Genomic DNA, 24,455 nt, shown 5'->3' on the forward strand with positions numbered 1-24,455 from the left:
TATAAAGATATTATTTCTAATACAAGGTCATCCTTGGTTACACAGAAGTTATACATAGGGATAATTTTACAGCTAATAAAATTTCTCATTGCTTTTCTCTTAGAACTCAGGTTGAAAATTCACTTTGAAATCATCTTTCTTAGATATCTAAGTTTTCTTATCTAGCATAGAACTGTATATTAAACATTAGTCTTTAATTATTTCTCTCTTTTATTTTGGGGTGGGGGAGAGATAGGGTCTCCCTGTAGCCCTATTGGGTTTAGAGCTTGTTATATACATCAGGCTGGCCTTGATCTTACAGAGATCTGTCTGCCTCTACCTCTTGAGTGCTGCAATTAAAGGTGTGTGCCACCACACCTGGCTCTATTTTATTAAGTATGTGAAAAACCATGCCGGGTATCAAAATATCAAGAAGAATTATGTGCCCCCAAATCTTATCCCATGAAAGTGATTCCTAAGTCTCATGTATTATCTTTGCACATTTGTATTTTCTGAGAATCAATAGGATCTTAAAGTTAGAAAAGACCTCAATTTTTATTAAGTGATTTGAGACCTAAGATATTGAACGGCTATGTTCTGTCAAATGCATAACAAAATCAATTTTCAAGATTCTCAATACAGAACTTTCTATCTTATAAAGATGAAATTCACACCCATCTTGACCAAAAATAAAGATGCCAATATATTTTACCTCTCCGCATCAGTCTTTGATCCAATAATGAACCTAAAATGTTAGTGAGAAAGAGACGAGGTATTAGATAAGCATGTCTTAAGAAGTCCTAGGTTTACTTCTGAAATCTTTCATATTTTAGGCATCATAATATAAATTCATTTAAATCTATCAACTCATCACTAAATTTAAAACAAAACATTTAAATTTGAGAAACAATGCTCAAGTTTTACATCATAAAATAATGAATTTGGCTGATTTACTTTAGGGGAAATTTATTCTGCTTATGATTTATCATTATACAATCTGTACTAAAAATTGCCAAGTACTACTATATACTTGTATAAATCACTAAACTACTGAAAGGTCTTTGGAAGTCATTATTGTAATGTACATAAGAGGACCTTAGAATTATTTTAGACAAGGAAGAAAGTATATTGCCAATTCTAACAAATATATTTTCCAAGTTTTAAAAAACGTTTAGCATTATAATTTAACAGATTGAAACAGTAGTTATTTTTTTAATTACCAATTTGAATGATCATCTGTGGAAGAGCTGAAATAAAATGTAGAAGAAAAACTCAGTTAATGCAAATCAATCTTAAAGTGTCATAGATAGCAAAATTACACATACAGTATCACTACATGAGTCCATGTGTATAGCTGAAGGCTACATAACAAGAAACAGTGCCAGACAGGAGAAACTTTCCTTTGAGTTATTGGTCAATGTAGTCCAAAAGACTCCCATATTGCCACAGTCCTTGTTTACCTGCCAGAACTTGGTATTAAGACCCTAATGCTGAAGAAAGGACATATTTTGGACACATGATTTGGAGCAATGGCGCAGAACTGACCGGGAAGTCACCTCCCCTGAAAGCTCTTATAGCTTTGGAGAGCATCTCATAAATTGCTAAGATAGAACATCATTCAATGGTCCAACCCCAGCTTCAAGGCCTAAAAACCACATCAATGACCAGCACAGCAAATGACACTGCTGTAGTAGTGGCACTTTTATCTTGGGAGTAATCAACAGCAACCTAATTGGACTTAAAGCCCACTCAATGGGAGGAAACACATATGTGGTACTATAAATCTAGCCAAATACACATAGCTGGAGAGGTCATAGATCTTAGAGAAAACTCCAAGGCTGTCACATCCCTAGACAAATTTAACATGGATCCTTAAATCTACAGACAAGTATCCCAGTTACCACCCATCAAAGAAGCTTCTTTTTCAAGAGACAGAGATAATTACAGAGTTCCACAACTGTCATACACAATCTATGAATTGCCCAAGCCTAAGTGGCACATTTAGGATGCAACTTCTACACCCAAGGCTCATGGAACATAGAACAAGGGATTTAGAACACTAATGCATCCTTTAATTCTCATCAATGAGGCTCCCTCATGCAGTAGAGGTCCAGGAACGCAAAAGGTCACAAATGGCCAAAACGGAGAGAATAAGAGTCTGCAGAATGTGGGTCCTTGGACAGGACTCTTATATTAAAATCCTCCCACCCAGGGCTCAGGGGTCATTGCCGAAGAGGAGGTGGAAAGGCTGTTAAGAGCCAGGGAGGTGGTTCATGACCATACAGAAACAGTCCTACAGGTGCCTGAGACTCTTCTCATATGAATGTACAGCAATAGTGTCAGTATACACAAGATGCATGCAAAACTAGGCAGACAAAAACCTAGCACAGAACTGTGGAAATGAACAGCACTCCCCAATCTTAGTCAAAGAATTATTGGCAGCTGATTACTGCTGGGTGAGAATGAGCTGATCTTAAAGGAAGGAACATCTGGGGACACTAACTTTACATGATAGGCCGTAACACAAATGACAGAAGGTATGAAATCCAGTGGGGGAGGTTATGGGAGGGTCCCCTAAGGGGAAAGGGGTATAAAGATGATTTTCTGTATGAAATACACAAAAATTCAATTAAAAAATTAAAAAAAAACCACCACTTCATAGTAATTTTTGAATATGGAAGAATTTTGAAGACAACATTCACTGAACATTTGCAGCACCTTTCTAAAGTAATGTCAAAAAATTTAATTCTCTTCCTATCAAAGTAGTCATTTTGTGATTTAAACTTAATTTTTTACAAGGGAGAATTTATTATATTGTTGTGTTCTAGAAATGTTAAAGCATTAAATGTTGATACATTTAAAATGACCAGTGTGTCTTCAGAAGAGAAATGTAAGTAATCAAAATAGCTGACAGCTGTTGGCTGAGGAATTTCTGCTATTTTTTCTTGACTTTTATCAAGGTACTGGCGAAATAACTTTAAAATCCATCTTTTTACACTAATTTCATGTCTATTTTGGTAAAGGTTTGAACAACAATGACATAGTTACTATTTCCCCTCATTTTTTGAGCTCTTTTTCATCTTTTCAAAACAGTATGAATGTGATTTTAAAAAATAAAACTAATCATAAAATCAAAACTATCAGCACTGGGGAGGCAAAGGCAGGCAGATCTCTGTGTGTTAGAATGACATTTACACACTTCTTCACTAACAAAACAAAGAGGAGGGACTTGGAATGATTATTTACAATATGGACACACTCTAGATAAGTGACTTTTACCTAACCTTGCAACCAAAGCTAATCTTAAGCTTGTTTATAATGTAGACAAATTCACTGAGCCATGTGCTCCTCTTGTGACCTGGTCATATGGCCTTAATCCCTCTGGACCCTTCCTTGCCCTCCACCCAAGATAGTATGAATGTGTGTAGGCATATTTTACATATCAGAGCTCTGCAAACAGCACTTTTTTAATTGAAAATGAAATAATTATCCCATTTGTGTTGCAAGAGAAATAGATGGGATTAAATTAATAATGTCTGTTTGTGATTGGAAGTATGCTATTCTAAATCAGTAGGGCTGAGAAAGGGCCAGATTCTCTGGTAAGGGTCTGACTTTCACTTTCCTATTTCATGATGGATGTACTTTTTCAATAAACCAGCTAGCCTTTCTTTGAGAACAGAATTCTGAGAGAATTTTGAAGGAACAGGCTCTCAGCAGTTTGAGTCTACTCTTGGCCTTAAAAATGGATGTTAAGAGTTAGGCTGTTTTATTAAGGAATGATCGTAATGTGGCTTCAACATGCCACACCTGTGAATTTGAGGTCAGCCTGGACTACACAGTCATTTCCAGGCCAACTGAGGTCACAGAGTGAGACCCTGTCTCAAAAACAAACAAACAAACAGAAACTAAGTATTAGTACCCTGCACTAAAAATGTACATTTTAAAATATCAACTATATAAACTAACATATAAATATATCAAGGAAACCCCAAGAATGTCTTTCAAAGCTAGCATAAAAATTATGTTTTTATTTTTATTTATCTAAAAAAATTTCCTAAAAATACTTGTTTTTTCATTATGTGTATTGGTGTATTGTCTGCATATATGTAAGTGCACCCATGCTGTGCAATGCCCACAGAGGCCAGAAGAGGGCGTCAGATTCTCTGGAATTGGAGTTATAACTGGTTGTGAGCAGACATATGAATGCTGAGAACCAAACCCTGGTCATCTGCAAGAGCAGCAAGTGCTCTTAATTACTGAACCATTTTTCCAATCACTTTCTTCCCCCCTTTTTTTTTTTTTTAAATTTTTGAGACAGGCCCTCCCTGTAGCCCCAGCTAGCCTGGAACTCACTATGTAAACCAAGCTGGTCTCAAACTCATAGGGATCAGGACAGAAGATGGTGAGAAGGCATTGGATCCCCTGGAACTGGAGTTATAAACAGTTCTTAGCCTCCATGTGGGTGCTGAGATATGAACCTGGGTCTTCTGCAAGAACAGCCAGTGCTCTTAAATCACTGAGCCATCTCTCTAGCCCCATTCATTTTTAATATTTTATTATTTTTAAATTTATGTATATAAGTGTTATTGTCTGCATGTATGCAAGTGCACCCATGTCATGCAATGCCCAGAGGCCAGAAGACGCCATCATGTGTCCTGAAACTGGAGTTATAGAAAGTTGTTAGCCACCATGTGAATGCTGGGAACCAAACCTGGATCCTCTCCAAGAGTAGCCAGTACTCTTAACCACTGAGCCATCTCCCCAGCCCCAATGATATATGTTTTTTTGTTTTTAAAAAGAAATTGTTATAATTATAAATAACTTAGAGAACATGGTAACTACTTTTTAACTTTATCTACATCCACTGTCAAAACTAATAGGTATATTAAATAACCAATAAATCCCCAAAGGGAAATTGCCATTCATTAGCAGTTAGTTCATCAGTAATTCTAAATAAATTCTGGATGTCTGATTTTTGTCCATTACATATATTCAACAGAACTCACTGGGATGGGGACATCTGGTTGTCACTTTCTTCATCGGCTTTACATGGCTGTATTTTTCCGTAGTAAAGTGGATCACCAACTGACTGCAATATGGTCAGCTTTGTTTTCTGATATTGATTACCACTTTCACATTCAAACACATAATCATCTTTTATATCCTGAAAAAGACAGAGTCCCACAACAATTTCCACATTAAAGGTATAGGAATTGAATGAAGAGGCTAAATGACTTTCACGAGGTATTTCAGCCTATAACCAAAACCCTCATGCAGGACTGGTTAAGACTTTTTTTCCTATATGGTTCTTTGGGATGAGTTCCAATGGAATGTTTAATAAAGCTTAAGAGAAATATGGCAGAATTCATATACTGGACATACAATTGCAAAATTTAACAATTTAAAGATAAACTTTGAAAGCAGAAATGTTTTTGTCATGAGGGAGACATATAAAATATCCTATGTGCAAAATATCTTATTTCACCCTTAGAGCTTATCTGATATATTATTTTAATTTTTCCCTTTAATAAGTTATTACCATGAGAAAAATTAGAACATTTCCATTAAGAGACATCTTTAAGTCAGGTATGGTGGCAAACGCCTATCATTTCAGCACTCAGGAGGCAGAGGCAGGAGGATGGCAACAAAGTCAGCCTTGTATATATAGCAAATTCCAGGCAAGCCTAGGCTACATGCAGTAACTGTGTCTCAAAAACACTTTAAAAAGAATATACTAATTTGAAATACAAAGTAAGTGGTAACTATCAACATGCAGCCAAAATAAAAATGTGGGTTTTTTCTTTTCTCAGACATGTTCTCACCATGTGGCCCTGGATGATCTCAAACTCGTAATTTTTCAGCAGCAGCTTACCTAGTTCTAGAATTATTGGGTGTGCCACTACACCTGACACTCATTTAGGTTCTTGAGTCAATAGCTCCATATGTAGCCCAGGCTGGCCTCCAACTTATAATCTTCCTGCCTTGGCTTCCAAGATCTGAGTTTATAGGCATGCTCATAAAAACAAAGTTCTGTATTAAACTTTGTTTAAACTTTTTAAAATGGAAAATGTATTTTATAAAATACAAAATACTTCTTCTTAAAGTTCATAGGAACTCCAAAGTTATACATAAAAAGCAATTTTATGTTTAATAAATTCAGATCCTGGATTATAGACAACAGTGTGAGCCAGGTATGGTGGTATATACCTGCAATCCTAGCACTTGGGCAGTAGAGGGAGAAGGATCAGTGTGCTCAAAGTCATCCTTGGCTACATACCACATTTGACAAGCAAACAGTATCATTAGTAAAGTCTGGCAATATTACTTACATGGGCTGGCCAGACTGTTGGTTGTGAGTCATCAGATTTGATAGATTTTTCTACTTTAGCATATTTCTCCACCTAAACAATCAGGACACCAAATAAAATGGAATTAGTATTCTGACCAAAGAGAACAAGAACCTACACAATTCAACAATAAAACAATATTAACACAAGAATTCCTGAATTACCAGTATCACCAAATACTTAAGAACAGGTAAAACTGCTTTCCATCAAGCCTGACAATCTGAATTCAATTCCTGGGACCCATATGGTGGGAGGAGAGAACTGACTCCTCTAAGTTGTCCTCTGAGTGGTATGTATGGTAGTGCGATGGCATGTGCACTGCATGCCTGCCCCCGCCACAAAGAGGAAAATGTAGAAAAAAAAACAAAAAACCAAAAAACAGAATCAAACTAAACCAAGGAAACAAAATAAAAAAAACAATGAGAAAATGTTTCAATCTCTTTTACTTTCTAGATGGATATAGTCCATATATTAGCTCCTAAGAATTTGTGTTAACCAAATATTCTCACCTACTTGGTAGCTCTTGACTTTTTCATCTCCTAGAGACACAAGCCAAGTAAATATAAACATACACTTGAAACCTGTATGTTTAACTGACATGGTTTTGCTGATGAGCTAAACTAACAGAAGCTTTGCTACTTAGAAGTGTGGTCTGTGGGCCCCATGGCAGCATCTCAACTCTAGCCCAGGATCACTGAATGGGATCTATAATTTAACAAACTCTACAGGTGATTTGTTTTTATCTAAAAATTTGGCAAGTACTGCTTTTGAGATCCATCCTTTCCTCCAAAGCTAAAATTTATCTTTTGTACAGTTTACCCTAAACATCAGTTCTCAGGATACATTCCCTGAAGTTCACACATGCAACAAAAAGACAATATAGCTTTCTTTCTGGAGTTGTGTATTGATTTTTTAAAAAATCATTTTAACAACAATCCATGTGTTAGCTAGGAAAGAATGCAAAAAATATGTGATACTAATTTTCATAAGAACTGAGTAAGGGCCAGCAAGATGGCTCAGTGGGTAAGATGCTTGTTGCTGAGCCAGACAAACAGAGTTCAGTCCCTGGGAGGAAGAACAGAACTCCTGACAAGTTGTCCTATGACTAGCACACGTGTGCCGTGGAGCACAGGCACACATACAATAAATACCTGAAAGAAGAATTGAGTAAATAATAAAATCAGACTACAAAAGAAACAGGAAAATGAAATACAGGATTGCTCAACAAGGGGCTGGAGAGATGGCTCAGTGATTAAGAGCACACGCTGGGTTTGGTTCTCAGCACCTACATGACACCTAACAACCCTCTGTAACTCCAGTTTCAGGGGATCTGATGCCCTCTTCTGGCCGCCATGGGCATTGCACATACAGGTGCACTTACATAAATGCAGGCAAAACACACACACACACACACACACACACACACACATAGAAATATTACAGCCATTTCACGTACATTATGGAAATATGCCCTATTTTTTCCACACTTTGAAATTGTTTTATCATTCCTACTCTAAACACAGAGCTTTATTCACGGTATGTTCTAATGTAATTAAATGTGGTGGCTCACTCCTCTAATCTCTAGACTTGGGAGACTGAGGTAGGAATACTGTCCCAAGTTTGAGGCCAATGTGGGTTACAGAGTAAGACCCAGTCTCAAAAAACTAACAAATTTACATAGCTAAAAGTGAAGAATGCACAGCTTCTTAAAATGAGTTTATTTAAAAGAAAATTTTTTTTTTACATTGTTTTCTCACAGCTTTAGTTACCTAATGATAAAATTTAAGAACTGTGTTTGAAAGGAAAAAGCATTTCATAAGCTAACTTACATCTATTTCAGAAGGTATGGCCAAATTACAGGGGCTCCGTTTCCACATGTCTACACACTGAAAAATTAAAAAAAATATAATTACACCAACTTAAAACAAGGCAAACTTTTCAGCATAATAAACTCCATTAAAAAAATAAAATAAAACAAAAACTTACATTTCCTGCTTTAGAAATTTTGAGGTCATAATGCTGACCCGCTTTTCTTTCTTTTCTTTTTTGTAAGAAGTCAAGTAATTTTAATTGAGGAGGAGGAGGACAATGAGAGAGATCCTGCTGCCGGTTCAGAGAGGACCTGGAATACCTCTTGAAACACCTAAAGTATTGAGAGATTGGAACTCAACAAAGCTAATAAGCTAATAACAAATGGAATTAAACTATCAAGCATCAGTTATAAAATTAAATCACAAATAGCCTTTTCAAATGTAGAATTATAAAATGTGTTTGTCTTGAGATACAGTAACTTTAACTATAGCCTAAATCAATATGCAATCTTTTATTAAGAGATAGCTAAAACATTTAGAGACAAATTACCATGCTTTGTAAAAGACATTTAGGGCCTAGGGATGTAGTTCCATGGTGGAGTGCTTGGCTAGCATGCATGAAGCCATGGGTTCAATTATTAGTACCAAGAAAGAACACATTTATTCATTTATTTGAAAATAGCATTTGTTTATAAACAATTTCTAAACTTATGATATTTTCTCAAAACTCATATAAGTTACAAGTTGTTTCCAATTACCAAAAATTAAATTGGTTATTCAGTATTAGGAACTAATGAAGAATTATCCCTGTCCATATCTGGTCTTTTCTCTACTACAACAACCCCTTTAGTGAACAGGTTTACAATTTAGAGGGAGTTGGTCCTTTAAAACTCTACAAAAAATGTTATCACTTCATAACAATACAGAGAATACTAGAAAATTGTAATGCACAAAACTATAATACAATGTCAGGACAAATCTTTCAAGTGAAAAAAAAAAAAATCAGAGCACTTATACTCTGGCAGGAAAAGACACTGTGGTTAGCAAAACTTAAAGCTACCTATATCACATAAATGTTGACAATTACCGTTTCATTGGGCGAGTGTTCATCTTTTGCCGGTTATAAAGCAGTCTGTTTGCAGTGCATGCTACTGCTACAGAAGGATCAAGACACAGTGGTTCAGCTGTAGCCAGAATCAACTGGCTCTCAAGCAAAAGTTTGTCTTCCTGAAATGCACCAGGAGTGTATGTCAGTATCTAATAGAATGTTTTCAACAAAGTAAATATACACATCATATAATCTAGAAATATTCCCTAGAATTTTGTTAAAGATTAAAGTAAAATGTATTAACTAAGGTTTGAACATTAGTGTGTAAACTCAACAATATAAAGAAACTTCTAATGAAATTCAGTAATTTGTATATATTATGTGAAATAGTCAAATTCAAAGACTGAATATTTATTTGGCTACCTAAAATACAATTTATTTGGGAATGGAGAATAATTATATACTCTCCTTTGTTTAACAATCCTCAGCTTAAGAAATTGACAATTTGTGACTGGGTATCTCATATACATTGCTGAGTCAGAACGAATGGGTTAATTAGCTTCTGTCATTGGTAAGAGAAATCTTGTTATGCCAGGTATGGTGGCATGTCTTTACTCTCAGAACCCAGGAGACTGAGGCAGGAAGATCTCAATCAGTTCTAAGCCAGCATAGGCTAGAAACCTTGCCTTCAAAAAGAAAAAAAGGGGGGGGGGGGAGAAAAGCTATGCTTGGAGTTTTAGAATCTTGAATGACAAAAAAATTACTGTATATTCATTGTAAAAATAAAGCTTTTGTTTGGGAAGGGATTTAAAAAAAAAACAAAAAAACCCAAAACTCCAATTTTCACATTAGGTTTATTAGGTCAGCTTAATGAACTATAAACACCTCCTTGAGGGATTCCTGAATATATAGAGATTTTAAAATTCTAAAGCTTATAAAAGAATCTTAGATTTTTCACAAAAGAGTCCAACTTAATATACGAATAAAAACAAGCAGGAAAACAACACACACACACACACACACACACACACACACACACACACACACACACACACACAAAGCTCTCAGAGAACAGCTTTTCATTAATTTTCTTACTATTATTTTGTCTACTTCGAATTTAAAAATAGGAAGTACCTGGGTCCATTTATGGTTATCACTTGTTATTGAATGAACATCACAGATTAAAGTCTAGAAGAAATTTAAAAACATTTAAACACACACACACACATATATATATATGAAGATTTCTACTAAGTAAAAATTCAACTAAAAACAAAAAAAACAAAAAAACAGTTCTTCCTAGTTAAACATTCCACACCTGCATTGTTGGACGTAACAGAATGTGTCTACTTTGGTACCCAGGAGATTTCATATTACTGGATTGCCTGTAGTCACGTATTTCTGCTATGACACATCCACAATGAAAAATATTAACCTGTTTTGAGAAAAAAACATTCAGGTAAGTATCATTTTTCAAAAGCCTAAATAAGCAAGTTTGTATCAAATGTTTCACATTCTTTAAACTCTTACTCATTATTTCTGGCCATTCTCATATTTTCAATAGATCTTTGGTGAATATATTACTATATAAACCACTCAAGAGGACTATTTTGTTTTTATGTAGGTAAGTGCACCTGTGTAATGCAATGCCTGCAGAGGACAGAAGCGGCTGTTGGAGCCCCTGGAGCTAGAGTTATGGATAGTTGTTAGCTGCCATGTGGGTGCTGGGATTCAAACCCAGGTCTTCTGTAAGAACAGTCAGTGTTCTTAACTGCTGAGCCATCTCTCCAGCCCTTATAGTCATATTTTAAAAAGCAATTTAAAACTGTTAAGTTTCTAGCTATAGACTGATTTTGACATCTAATAAAGTCAACAGGTTACCTTCGGCATTTATATACTAGTAAAGTTCCAGTAGCTCCTTGGGATTGTAGTTCTTCTGAAGCTTGTTGGTATGTTGTTACTTTGCTAACTATGACTGTTATAAAGTCTGACATTGTTATAAACTGTCAATAAACTCAGCCAGAATGTCAGGTTCTAGACATAACTACTGTATTTGCTTTTTTAAAATTTCCAAAATTTACAGACTATTTTAATAAGAGGAAAGTTAACTATAAATTCAAATTTAAAATATGTTGCATCACAATTGTAATGAACCTTATTACTTGTTATAACTTGCCAAGGTTCATTATCATGTTTCTCATCCACTTAGAACTTTTGAACAGTGTCATCACATTATCTATCACTCATACTTCTGCTCATTCTTACACAAGTATTTACTAAGCAATCCCAATATAATGTGCCAGGCAATAGCTAAGAAGTTTCACAGGTACAGTGGTCAGATGACATTTGCTCTCAACATGGGAAGACAGACAATAAATGTTATAATGATTTTTTTTTTTTTTTTTTGTCTTTTTGAGACAGGGTCTCCCTGTAGCCCCAGATGTCCTGGATTCAGCATGGAGACCAGGCTAGCCTCGAACTCACAGAGATCTGCCTGCTTCTGCCTCCCAAGTGCTGGGATTAAAGGCATGCGCCACCACCCCCAGCTAAACATAATTTTAGATAATGATGAATGATTTAAGCAAAATAAAATGGGAAGGGGCTACTTTAGGTTGTATGATCAGATAAAAACTTCTCTGTGGTGAGATATGAATCACAAGAATTGATCTAAGACAGATAATTCCAGACAGAAGGACTAGCAAATGAAAATGTGTAACAAGGTGGGTGTGGTGGCTCATGTCTGATATCCTAGCACTCAGGAGGCTGAAGCAGGAAACTGCCACAAGTTGGAGATCTCCCTGGGAAATATAGTGAGTTTCAGTTCAGCCTGAGCTAGCATAAGACCCTGACTCAAGAAAACACAACACAACACACACACACACACACACACACACACACACACACCCATGCTCATTACAAACAGTAGGAATAAGCTTGGTATGCTTTAGCAAAGGCAGGCAGGGAAGGTGGCAAAGGTGATTGGACAAAGGTGGCTCAAGTAGAATATAGTGTATATAGTGACAATTAGGAAGTGAAGAAAACAGAAAAGCAGTATATATATAAAAATATATAATTCAGGCCTAAGCATTAACTAATTTCTAAGAATCTACTTATATTACTATATTTACTTTCCTTTAGTTATAAACAACAACAACCCTTTTTACTTTTTTTTTTGAGATAGGGTCTCCAGCTGGGCTGGAACTCACTACATAGACTAGACTGGCTTCGATCTCACAGAGATCTGTCGCCTCTGCCTCCCGAGCATTGGGATTAAAGAGGTGCACCACCCTATGTGGTTCTTCTTCAACTTTTATACTGGACGAGGAAGAATAGGAATGGCAGTCATTTCTTGTCATTGGACGATGACACAGCTGAACAGGTGCTAACACTGGAGCTTTATAAGCCTTCCCATAAAAATATTATGAGAGACATTAGATTTGTCCTAGACATGATTTGGTGTAAATCTGAATTCATGACATCAACAAATGTATATAATAAATGAGAAATTAAATCTCTTAACACAAACTCTGGCTTATTAATAGCAGTATCAGGGAAGGTCCAACACCCCTATTAGCCTTGCCTCACTATAGTACTATAGATGCACAAATCTTATTAATCTACTTTCACCTCTCTCATATGATAACCAAACTGTCAGATCCCACAATACTATGTTTAGGCACTTTATACCAGTTATAGCTATTTGTGCACAAATACAAAATGATATAAAAGAAATCATATCATTCTTACCTTATTGCCAAGTAGGCCCAATAGTAGTTAATCTAGGAATTAACCCTACTTAGCTTTCTTCATCATGTGCATACTTTCTTCAAAACGATTTTACTTATATTATGATCAAGATCTATTAATAATCTTAACAATGAACAAGACATTAAAAAAGGTTTATCAGGCTGGGCTTGGTGGCTCCCAGCACTCAGAAGGCAGAGGCAGGCAGATCTCTTGAAATCCAGGACAACCTGGTCTACATAGTGAGTTCCAGACCAGCTGGGGCCACAGGGAGACCTTGTCTCAAAAAAAATAACAAAACAAACAAAAAAGAAAAACAAAAACAAAAAAGGGAAGGTTTAGCTAAGCTATGTCTTTTACTACTTCCTTATTAATAACTGGAAGCTTAAAACTATTTGGAATACCATTTCTAGCAGGATATTTTCAAAAGACATTACCACCAAAGTCTAAAACACATTATATGCTGATACCTGAGCCCTGTTAATTACATTAACTGCTACCTCCCTTACAACTGTATACAGCATACATATACTGCTACCTTAGGAAAATACCAGTTCTTTCTCTAATGTATGTTAATAAAAACAACCCTTCTAATCAATTCAATTAAACATTTGGCTATTAGCAGTATCTTCCCAGGATCTTTAATCTCAAGTAACATTCATCCAATACACATCCCACAAACAACCATACCTCCTTAATCTCTACTCTATTATTTTAGGATTTACTTTAAAGAATCAATATGAAGCTGAGGATGGCTAGGAGTTAAAGGCATGTGCCATTATGCTTGGCTATACTGACCTTTTCTGTGAGACTAAGATAAGGATAAGTGACTAATAATTCTATGTCATAAGATCACTTGTGACTTTGCCTAAAGCAGCTTCTGCAGAAAGCTGAAGTTATAATGCTGAATGAGGTAAGTGGAGGAAAGAATGTGGTGTAGCAAGGAAAATTACAAATCAACAGCTGAAAAACAAAGGAGTCAGGAGAGGATTTTTTTTTTTAAAGTTGTGAGCACAGTATGTTTGCATTCTATATCTAGTAAAGAAAAAAGCAGAGAAGAAGGCTACGGATATAAGCCACAAGAAGGGAAAGGTTTAGAAAACAAATGGGGAGTATGCCTCATGAATGGGATTTATCCACGTTAATAGGAAAACAAAGAGCAACTGTGGAGAAAGATGTAGGAATGCTGGTCGACAGTGCTAGGAAGAAAAGTTCTCATTTTACAGCTTATTTCTCCTCATTGCAGGAAGATTTCAACTCATGACTTAAGTCATCAGTTACAGTGATTTTAGAAGAACTGACTACATCTGTACATTTCACTGCAGCAAAAAGGTAAACCACAACAAACCATTTTTCACACAGCAATGTATAATGCCTCATTTTATGCTCTAAGCACTATTGAGTATACTGGCATGTGTGGTGGCTCAGATTGACAACCTTAGCACTTGGGTGTGGCTGAGGTAAGATTACTACCAGTTCCAGGGCAGCCAGACTACAAAGTGAGACCCTGTCTTAAAACAAGAAAAAGAAAAAAGCACACGCTAAAAATGTTATGTATGTATACATATCATCTAACAAATGGGTTTGGGGGTATAGTTTAGTGCTAGACTGGTAGCCTAGCATATATAAGGGCCTAAGTTCGATCCCCAGTGCCACAAGGGAAGAAGAAAAAAAGACATTTTATTTGTTTGCTTATATGTTTGTATGTTTTATGTTTTAAAAAGAGGGTCCTGGTTTGTTGCCAAAAACTGGCCTCAAACTACTAGCCTCAAGATCTTCCTGCCTCAGTCTCTGAGTAGCTGGGACATATAGGCACATGCCACTGTGCTCAGTGGGATACTTTTAAAAAGAAAAGTTTTTTACCTGAGATTTTTCTAGGAGATCAACCAAAATAGGAGGTAATTCTTCTGCATCTAAGTATTCAAGCAATTCCCCTTCTTCATAAGGCAGTCGAATGGTCTCAGAATCTTAAATTGAAAACAAAGTTATAAAAATGATTAGGCTCATCAAAAGTTATTAGTATGATTTAAATGGCATCGGGCACTCCCAATACCCTTTTTTCAGTCTTGTAAGTGAATCACATCACATTATTAAAACACTTATTAACTGTAAAGTTTTAAACCAGAATAGAAAAATAAACCAAACACATGGGAAACTATCTGGCTTAAAATTATTCTAATCACAGCCAATAGTACTCAGAACATTGTAATAGTCCAACATCAATGAAACTAAAAGTTCAATGCAGATTTATTGATCTAATCTGGAAATCAGAACAGTAGTAAGCTGATACTTCATCTTAAAAAATGGTCACATTTTAGACAACATTCTCTTGGTGTTTCATTTTATAATTACTTCAATATAAGAAATTTATATTTTTAAGTATATAGCTCTGTGGTGGAGTACTAGCTGAGCATGTTTAAGGCCCTGAGAAAGGGCCTGTTTGTTAAGAGCAGGAACCATTCTTGCAGAGGACTTGAGTTCTATTCCCAATACCCACACGGCAGCTCACAACCTCTAGAACCTCCAGCTCCAGGGGCTCCAACATTCTAACTTGATGGGTACCTGGGCTCACACTCACACACACATACACATAATTTAAAAAATGATACAATCTTTAAAAAAAATCCTTCCTCCTTTCCCCTTTCCTTTCTCTCCCACCCTCCCTACCTCCCTTCAGATCAAGTCTCATGTAGCCCAGGCTGGCCTTGAAATAGTTCTGATCCCAATGCCTCTACCTCCTGGGTCCTGAGATTACAGGAAAGGAATTACCATGCCAGGTTTATGTGGTGGTGGGAATTAACCTAGAGTTTTGTGGATGCTATGTAAGTGTTCTACCAACTAAGCTTTATTCTCGACTTCTAAATAAAATTCATTCTTTTTTTATTTTTTTGTTTTGGGAGGCAGGGTATTACTATGTGGTCCAGGTTGGCCTTGAACTAAGAGATTCACTTGCCACCGCCTCCTGAGTGATAGGAGTAAGTAAGTGCCAGCCAATAAAATTCTTAACTAGTGAAGTTTCTGGTAGAACCCATATTACTATCATCATATCAAATTTTGAGATGCTTCTTTAGTGAAATCTAAGAATATTTATATTTCAATACTCTTCATAGTCACAGCACTAGAAGTTTCTTTTTAGAAATATTGTCAATGTCTAATATTTTAATAACTATTTTAATATAAATTACTCAAAGGCAACAAATTTGTTAAATTTTCAAGGGTTTAGATGTTATATAAAATGCAGCACACTGGGCTGGAGAGATGGCTCAGTGTGTAAGAGCACTGACTGCTCTTGCAGAGGACCCGGGTTTGATTCCCAGCACCCACATGGTGGCTACGAACCATCCTTAACTCCAGTTCCAGGGGAATCTGAAGCCCTCTTCTGACCTCCGCAGCATTGCATGACATGGATGCACTCACATACATGCAGGCAATACACTCATACACATAAAATAAAAATAATAAATAAAATATATTTTTAAATGCCCTCTTCTGACCTCCTCAGGTATTGCATGACATGGATGCACTCACATACATGCAGGCAATACACTCATACACATAAAATAAAAATATTTTTAAAAATGTAGCACAACTTAAAATACTTTATCTTAAAATACAAACAGCAATTTAAAAAAATGCTGGCAATTGTTTAAAATTTATCTTTTATTAATTGACTTTACTTTTAAATAATTTTTTTTTTGGTCTTTTTGAGACAAGGTCTCCTGTAGCCCTACATGGCCTGGAACTCGCTATGTAGACCAGGCCAGCCTTGAACTCAGAGATCCGCCTGCTTCTGCTGGGACTAAAGGCATGAGCAACCACACCCGCCTAACTTTATTTATAATTTTAAAATAATTTATTATTTTTATTTTATGCGTATGAGTGTATTGCCTGCATGTGTGAAAGTGCACCTGAGTCATGCAATGCCTGTAGAGGTCAGAAGGCATCAGATCCCCTGGAATCGGAGCTACAGATGACTGTTAACTACCATGCGTGTGCTGAGACTTGAACCCTGGTCAACGGGTTTATCTGAGAATGTCTGGTTTTAGCCCAAGTTTTTTCTACCATGTGTGTGCTGAGACTTGAACCCTGGTCAAGATTTATCTGAGAATGTTTGGTTTTTGTCCAAGTTTTATCTACGTAGTACATGGTAATTAAAAGTACCAGACTGGTGGAACTAACTTTCTTGGATATTTAACAACCATACTTTGAGGCCTATACTAATCTGATCAGAGGGACTTAAAGGACAGTTTTTGCCCCTTGCCCTCCAAGGTCGACTAAGTTCCAGGGGACTATAGAGCATCTCTCAAAATGTCCTGTAACTGTGCTGAGTTCTCTGTCCTTTTGTTCAGGGAGGCCAGACCCCACCAGATGGACTTGAACCAGTGTCCAGTCTACAAAGAAGAGATCAACTCAGAGGAAACATTTCCTTCATGCTCCAAGTAAAGCCAGCCATGGTCAAGCAGGACCTTTGACTTATCTTCACATAGATGGAACTGGTGAAAGAAAGGAGCCAGGGGCTCCTCCCAAGTCCATGTGACCCCTGAGGAACAGATCCTCAAATGACCAAAAGTGTAAAAATAAATTGGTTTATTTGGGCCAAATGTACAGTCTTAAACACCCAAAAGGAAAGTATAAACAAAGATTAAAGTGATCAGTATATTTCTTTAAGAGTTCTAGGGATTATACTTCCCAGACATTAGGCTTAAGGTCACATAAAAAGTTATTTAGACAATTATTTCTCATTGATGATTTTCTTTTGTCTCCATTACTGTAGCGCCCACCTGTAGCTAAGGGAGACAACCAGCTATTGTTCTAAAATGATGGATAAATTTGTTTTCAGCCTCTATCTAGAAGCCTTTGAGAGGGAACTGACACTTATTCTAGCCACTCCAACAGCTATCGAGGTGCCTGAAAACAAATCCTGAGACCATCTCGAGTTCAGCCTTGGCAGACAAAAAAATGAGGAGGAACCCAATAGAGGGATGCTTTTGGAAGCTCTCGTCAAGAAATTCCAATGGACTGGTATACACATTTGACTTTTTACTAGTTTCCTATCTAGAACTTGTAATGCTAATTACTTTTGCCTTTACTTCTTCACAACTCCTATTCACCAGTCAAGGACTTTCTTTTCCCCCTAGAGATAAGGGTTACACAATTTGGGAGTCTTTTAGATTGACCCACCTGAAGGGGGTACCCCAATTGCCTCACCCTGCGTCCCTGTTCAGTATGGAAGAAGCCAGAGCGGTCTGCGTCTTGATTCCCTATCGGCAATTTCGGTAACCTCTTCAGAGGATGGTGTGATAAGAATAGGAGGTAGGAATTGGCTAGGCAGTTAGAATAAAAAGACACCCCCCCTCAAAGTAGCCAGTTTCTTGGCTAAAAGTCAAAAGGTCCTTGGACCTCTTAGCAACATACTCTTTTAAAAGGTCAAAAAGATTTGGGAGCTTTAATCTAACCCCTAAAAGATTTTAGGGTTACCTCTTCAGAGATGGGAATATTAGAGCAGCAAAAAGCTCCATTAAAAAGGAGAGCGAGTGAGAGTGAGAGTGAGAGAGAGAGAGAGGGAAAATGAATACAAAGTTGTGAAAAAGTGATGGGGAGATATGGGAGGTGTTGGAGGGGAGGGAGTAGGCATGGATTTGATCAAAACACCTTATATTCATGTATGAAACTGTCAATAAAAAAAATTTTAAAGTTAAAAAAAAGAAAAAAAAATCTGGAAAGCACAAATGTTGGAGACCAAGATGGCTGAACTCGGGACAAGTTAGGCATGTACTTTTGAATAGGTTGCAGCCTCTGCTAAAAGGGGTGAGGCACTGAAAACAGTGCCTCTACAGCCCTGCCATGTGGACCACTGCAATGACTAGCAAAAGGCAGCTGGCCAGGTTAAAAGTTTAGTCTCTTTGTTCTGAGAAAAACACCTTGACTTCCTTGATCTAGAGGTGAAAAATAGCCTAATCAATAACACCAAGTATGTGTGTAATTAAAATTAAGACATCTTAGTTAATAAGCTCTGACACACTCCCCTGGTCTTGTACAAACGACCCTCTGCTGACGTTAAGGACTGATCAACCTATGTGACACATAACACATAATATGAGCACCCTTTGTCTTTTCTGAAGTGAACTTTACATGCATCCTGGACCTGGCATGTACCCACTAGCCCCTCTTTGGTATATAAGCTTGCTGTTAGAGAATAAATTTGGTGTGTAGTTTATTGGGAAGCTCAAGTCCCAGAGTCATTACTCTGTACTGATCAGTCTCTCTGTTCCTGGAGCTGTCCCCCCCACCACTGAGCAAAGCAACCCAAAGTTCCCAATACACAAATAAATGCCTTAATGGTACAAGAAAGAAAAAAATTAAATAAATAAATGATACCATGTTGATGGTAGCATATTGGATTTGCAGAAAATACATTACCGAAAGGGAACTTTTCAGAGGAAATATTTGATCTTCTTTAAACTTTCATTTCTTCTGTGTATAGGAGAGTGGTTTTTTTTTTTTTAAATTTTTAAGTTTTTTTATGTGTATGAGTGTATTGCCTGCATGTGAGTGCACCCATGTCGTGCAATGCCACAGAGTTCAGAAGAGGGCTTTGGATTCCCCTGGAACTGGAGTCAAGGATGGTTCGTAGCCGCCATGTGGGTGCTGGGAATCGAACCCAGGTCCTCTGCAAGAGCAGAGCAGACAGTGATCTTAACTGTTGAGCCATCTCTCCAGCTCGGGAGAGAGTTTTAATGTCATTTTCAATCACATCCCTAGTGATTCCTGATGGTTGCTTCCTCAGGTGTGTCTAACTCCTCTATAATTAGCTATTATTGGAAGCAGATAACAAGCACATAAATCAAAATAAAATGTATTTGCTTCAGCAACTTAAGATATGTGTATAATATCTGTAAAAAGAGCTTTATTGTGTGTCTCTTTCCAGGAACATATTCCCTAACCAGAACTTCTGTGAATAAAATGTGGACTGTCTCACTCACTATGGGTAATGAGTTTTATAAATGACAACAAAAAAAAAAAAAGAAAAAAATAATATGAGTGTATTGCCTGCATGTGTATAAGTGCACCCATGTCATGTAATGACCGTGGGTCAGAAGAAGGCACCAGAACCCCTGCAACTGGAGCTACAGATGGTTGTTAACTACTGTGTGGGTGCTGGGAATTGACCCTGGTCCTCTGCAAGAGCAGTCACTACTCTTACCTGCTGAGCCATTTCTTCAGCCCCTATTTTTAAATAATTTTTAAAAGATTTACTTATTTATTATGTGTGTGTGTGCATGCAGGAGCCTGTGGAGGTGAGAAAAGGGCATCAAATTCCCTGGAACTGGAGCTACAGGCAACTGTGAACTCACACTTGGGTCCTCTTGCAAAAGCAAGACTACTTTTAACTACTGAGCCATCTCACCAGCCTCTCTTTTATCAATTAACTTAAGGAAATAATCAGGGCTGGTAAGATGCCTTGGCAAGTAAAGGCACATATCAATAAACCTGACAACCTGAGTTTAATCCCTGGGACCCACATGGTAGAGGAGAATGCACTATAGCGGGTTGTCCTCTGACCTCCACATGCCCACCCTCCCACCACAATAAATAAAATGTAAAGAAAAAAACACATAAACAAAAAAATAGACATAATCAATTTCAATACTTTTCAAATGCATGTTCTGTTAAGGATAATCTACATACTAGAAGCATTTTAAACATTGTAGCAAAATTCATGAGAGAAATGTAGGAAAGGAATTTGTTTTTTATCAGGATAACCCCCTGAGCAAGTTAAGAAGCTAACTTTTAAAAGCAGAACCATTCTGTAGCAGGTGTATTTTGGAAGGTCTTACCTGATCCATTTTTCCCCCTGAGCATCAGGGAATAGCCCTCATTTCCTGGGTACAGATTGACTACTAAACATGACAAAGTCTCTTGCATGACAAGCTTCTCTAACAAGTTCACATTTCTTCTTAATTTCTGCTTTAAAAAGAGGTAAAGTTCATGAAAACATTATAGCATAACCTTGAAAATGAATGCTATGATTTAAGAAAATCAGATATGAATCCATCTATTGATGTTCCTTCCACATTATGATCCTGAATACATGGGGAATTTTCACAATACTATAACCACAGTACACAGGCTAGCAATGTATACTTTTGATCCACTATCATGTTTTACATACATTAACCCGTATCATAAACTGGCCAGTGATGGTTATATACATGTGATGTAAGTAGTAGGAGGCTGAAGCAGGAAAATTATGAGTTCTAGGTCAGCCTGGACCAAATTAAAGAGTAAGACCTCATCTTTAAAACAAAACAAACCAAAAAAACTAGCATGGTGGCTCATGCCTATAAGTCCAGCAGTTGAGAGGCTGGGACAGGAGGATCACCATACATTCAAGATCAGCCAGGGCTAGCTACACAGTGAATTTCAGGCCAGCTTGATCTACAGTGAGATTCTGTCTCAAAGTAAGGGAGGGGGAAAAGAAAGAAGAAAAAAAAGAGAAAATGAGAATTGTATAATAAAAACACATATAAAACATGCTACGTGTTTAAGTAAAATTAAGAATTGAGTTCATTCTCTTTAACTGTATGGTAACAAGTTCATATTTCTTCAATACTGTAGTCTAATTAGATCTAAACACGTTCAACAACTCTAATTAGCTGAAATGTCGAACCTAAAAATATCTGATAATAAGAAATAGTTTAATTTCCTATAAATTCAATGCAATGGTTCCTTAAGAACCACCTTAAAATCATTTTTGTGTATCAGTAAATATGCATATACATAAAATCCACAATTTTACATTTTTTAAAAATATTTTTAAAATAATTTTTGCTGGGCGTGGTGGCACACGCCTTTAATCCCAGCACTCAGGAGGCAGATCTCTGTGAGTTCAAGGCTAATCTGGTCTACATAGTGAGTTCCAGGACAGCTGGAGCTACAGGGAGACCATGTCTCAAAAAGACAAAAAAATATATATATATATTTTTTTAAATTTTACATGTATGAGTATAATGCCTGCAAGTGTGTTAAGTGCATCTGTGTCATGCAATATCTGTAAGAGTCAGAAGTGGGCACTGGATCCCTTGGATACCACGTTAGCTGCCACATGGGTGCAGGGAACCGAACCCAGGTCCTCTGCAAGAGCAGCTAGTGTTCTTAAATGCTAAGCCATCTCTCCAGTCCCAAATGTATGGTTTTGAATGACAACTACTTAAAGATTTAACAACTCATCTCATTGTATCTTAGGAAAGATATGAGTCAATATATTTATTTTTATGGCATCTCAAAAATCCAAATTGCTGAAAATCTGATGTTAAATATATAACTTATTAATGTAAAACAGGAATTAGCAAGTCTTAGAATTTTAAAATTAAAATTATTTGTGTGTTGGGGAGGGAGAAAGGCATGTGTACATCCCAGCCTGCATGTGGTCAGAGAACAACCTGCAGAAATCAGTTCTCTCTATCATGTGGGTCCTGGGGATCCTCAGGCTTAGGGACATGTGCCTTTATTCACTAAGCTACCTTGCCAGCCCTAAGAATGATAAATTCTTCATCTATCATCAACATAGAATAAAAACACTAGGTAATCTGAAAATGAAAAAAAAACAAAAAAAAACACCTTAACAATTTCTAAGCACTGTAATGTAAAAAAAAACCAGAAAACAAAACAAGGATATGGGTTGGGAGTTGGGGAACATGCTTGTAACTTAAGTACTGGGGAGACTGAGGTGAAGGATTCCAAGTTTGAGACCAGCCTGGGGTATACACAGCAAGACCCTTTCTCAGAAAAATAAAAACAAAAACAAAAAATGAAAACACAACAACAAAAACCTTGAAAATTCAGTGTAGTATATGCACGTCTTCAAGAAAACAAATTTGCTCCTTATGAGTTGACAAGAGGCTGGAAACCTGGTTCTTAAATAGCAGATAGCATTTTAGGCTTGTGGGCTATAGCAACTATTCAATTTGCTAATTTTTAAAAGTAGCCACAGAAAATACATAAACCCTAATCCAAGTACTCGAAAGACTGAGGCAGGAAAATCATCACACGTTCCAGGCCAGCTTGAGTTATAGAACAAAAAGCTGCTTCAATATGGTTCCCCACCCGACTCCAGACACAAATAAATGAACCAACAGGTGTGTTAGGTTCCAATAAAAATTTATAAAAACATGCAAAGACAGTGGTTTGTGGACTCCAATTTAGAATCTTCTTTAAAAAAAAAAAAGTTTTACTCTTATTTTATGTGTATGAGTATATTGTGTGCATATGGGTAGGTAGGTGCACCTCTGTTGTGCAATGCCTGCAGTCAGAGAGGGCGTTGGAGTCCCTGGAGCTGAAGTTAGTTGCTATATGGGTGCTGGGAATTGAACCCAGGTCCTCTGCAAGAACAGCTAGTGCTCTTAACCACCGAGCCATGTTCCAGCCCTAGTGGTGGTGCATGCCTTTAATCCCAGCACTCGGGAGGCAGAGGCAGGTGGATCTCTTTGAGTTTAAGGCCAGCCTGGTCTACATAGCGAGTTCCAGGACAGCTGGGGCTACAGGGAGACCCTGTCTCAAAAAAAAAAAAAAAAAAAAAAAATCTTAAATCTAAATAATTATATTTAAAACATGTATTATTGTATAATTATAATTGTGAAATGTATCTTACCTATCTTAGTTCTATCACTAAGATGACAGATACATACATTGTAGTGATTGTTGTGATGGTTTCATGAATATATGAAAATTTATACTTAAAATTTTTTTAAAGGTATACTTTAAATGTGCAATTTATTATGTTATGTATACATGAATAAAACTTATGGAAAACAATCTGTAAGATTTATTCATAATCTTAAAATTTAAGTCATGTTTTTCAAATGTAAAGATTTTAAAGGTTGGATATTACTCAAATTCCACTATTTTTTGCTTAAACATTAAAATATTATTTACTTATAAATTAAAGACAATGAAAGCTTACAAAATCCTTAAGGCATTTTTTTTTTTTGAGACCAGGTCTTCTTAGAGCCCCAGCTGGCCTGGAACTGGCTATGTAGATCAGGCTAGCCTCCATCTCACAGAGACTCACCTATCCACTATACTCAGTTCCATAAGGCACAAATTTTAACTGGGAAAGGTCAAAATATTTTAACAAGTTAACTTTCTAGGTGGTGTGTGGCCACTCAATATTAGTGCTTAAGTCTTACTAAAACTTCTTAAAGCCAAATGTAGTAACCCACACCTTTAATCCCATCACTCAGGAGGCATAAGCAGGTGAGCTGAAGGCCAGCTCTAAGAATTATAAATTCTTGATCTACCATCAAGTCTGGTCTACATAATGTTCCAGGCCAGCCAGGGGAACACAGTAAAAAACAACACCACCAAACCAAACCAAGCCACACCAAACCAAATCAAACCACACACAAAACAACACAACACAAAATCTTTTTCTTAGTTAACTCTAACTTTGCTTTTAAAAAAAGTCAATTTTGCTGGGCGTGGTGGTGCACACCTGTAGTCCCAGCACTTGGGAGGCAGAGGCAG

At 36.8% G+C, this 24,455-nt stretch overlaps 1 protein-coding gene across 16 annotated transcripts in view; it reads right to left on the reverse strand.

The window, feature by feature from the left end:
* Positions 1 to 24,455, reverse strand: part of Supt20h (SPT20 homolog, SAGA complex component) — a gene marked incomplete at its 3' end in the record, with an annotated part of 41,231 nt that overhangs the window by 9,646 nt on the left and 7,130 nt on the right. For 14 of the 16 annotated variants that reach the window (XM_029570413.1, XM_029570406.1, XM_029570411.1 and 11 more), the window contains 11 exon segments: positions 692 to 724; positions 1,200 to 1,226; positions 4,986 to 5,143; positions 6,309 to 6,380; positions 8,156 to 8,212; positions 8,313 to 8,469; positions 9,225 to 9,364; positions 10,320 to 10,373; positions 10,504 to 10,620; positions 14,793 to 14,896; positions 20,768 to 20,897. In XM_029570413.1, coding sequence (XP_029426273.1) covers positions 692 to 724; positions 1,200 to 1,226; positions 4,986 to 5,143; positions 6,309 to 6,380; positions 8,156 to 8,212; positions 8,313 to 8,469; positions 9,225 to 9,364; positions 10,320 to 10,373; positions 10,504 to 10,620; positions 14,793 to 14,896; positions 20,768 to 20,897 — 1,049 coding nt within the window. 16 annotated transcript variants of the gene reach the window in all.

Source organism: Nannospalax galili, unplaced genomic scaffold (assembly GCF_000622305.1).
Source record: "Nannospalax galili isolate Female #2095 unplaced genomic scaffold, S.galili_v1.0 scaffold1283, whole genome shotgun sequence".
NCBI classification, from domain to species: Eukaryota; Metazoa; Chordata; class Mammalia; order Rodentia; family Spalacidae; genus Nannospalax; species Nannospalax galili.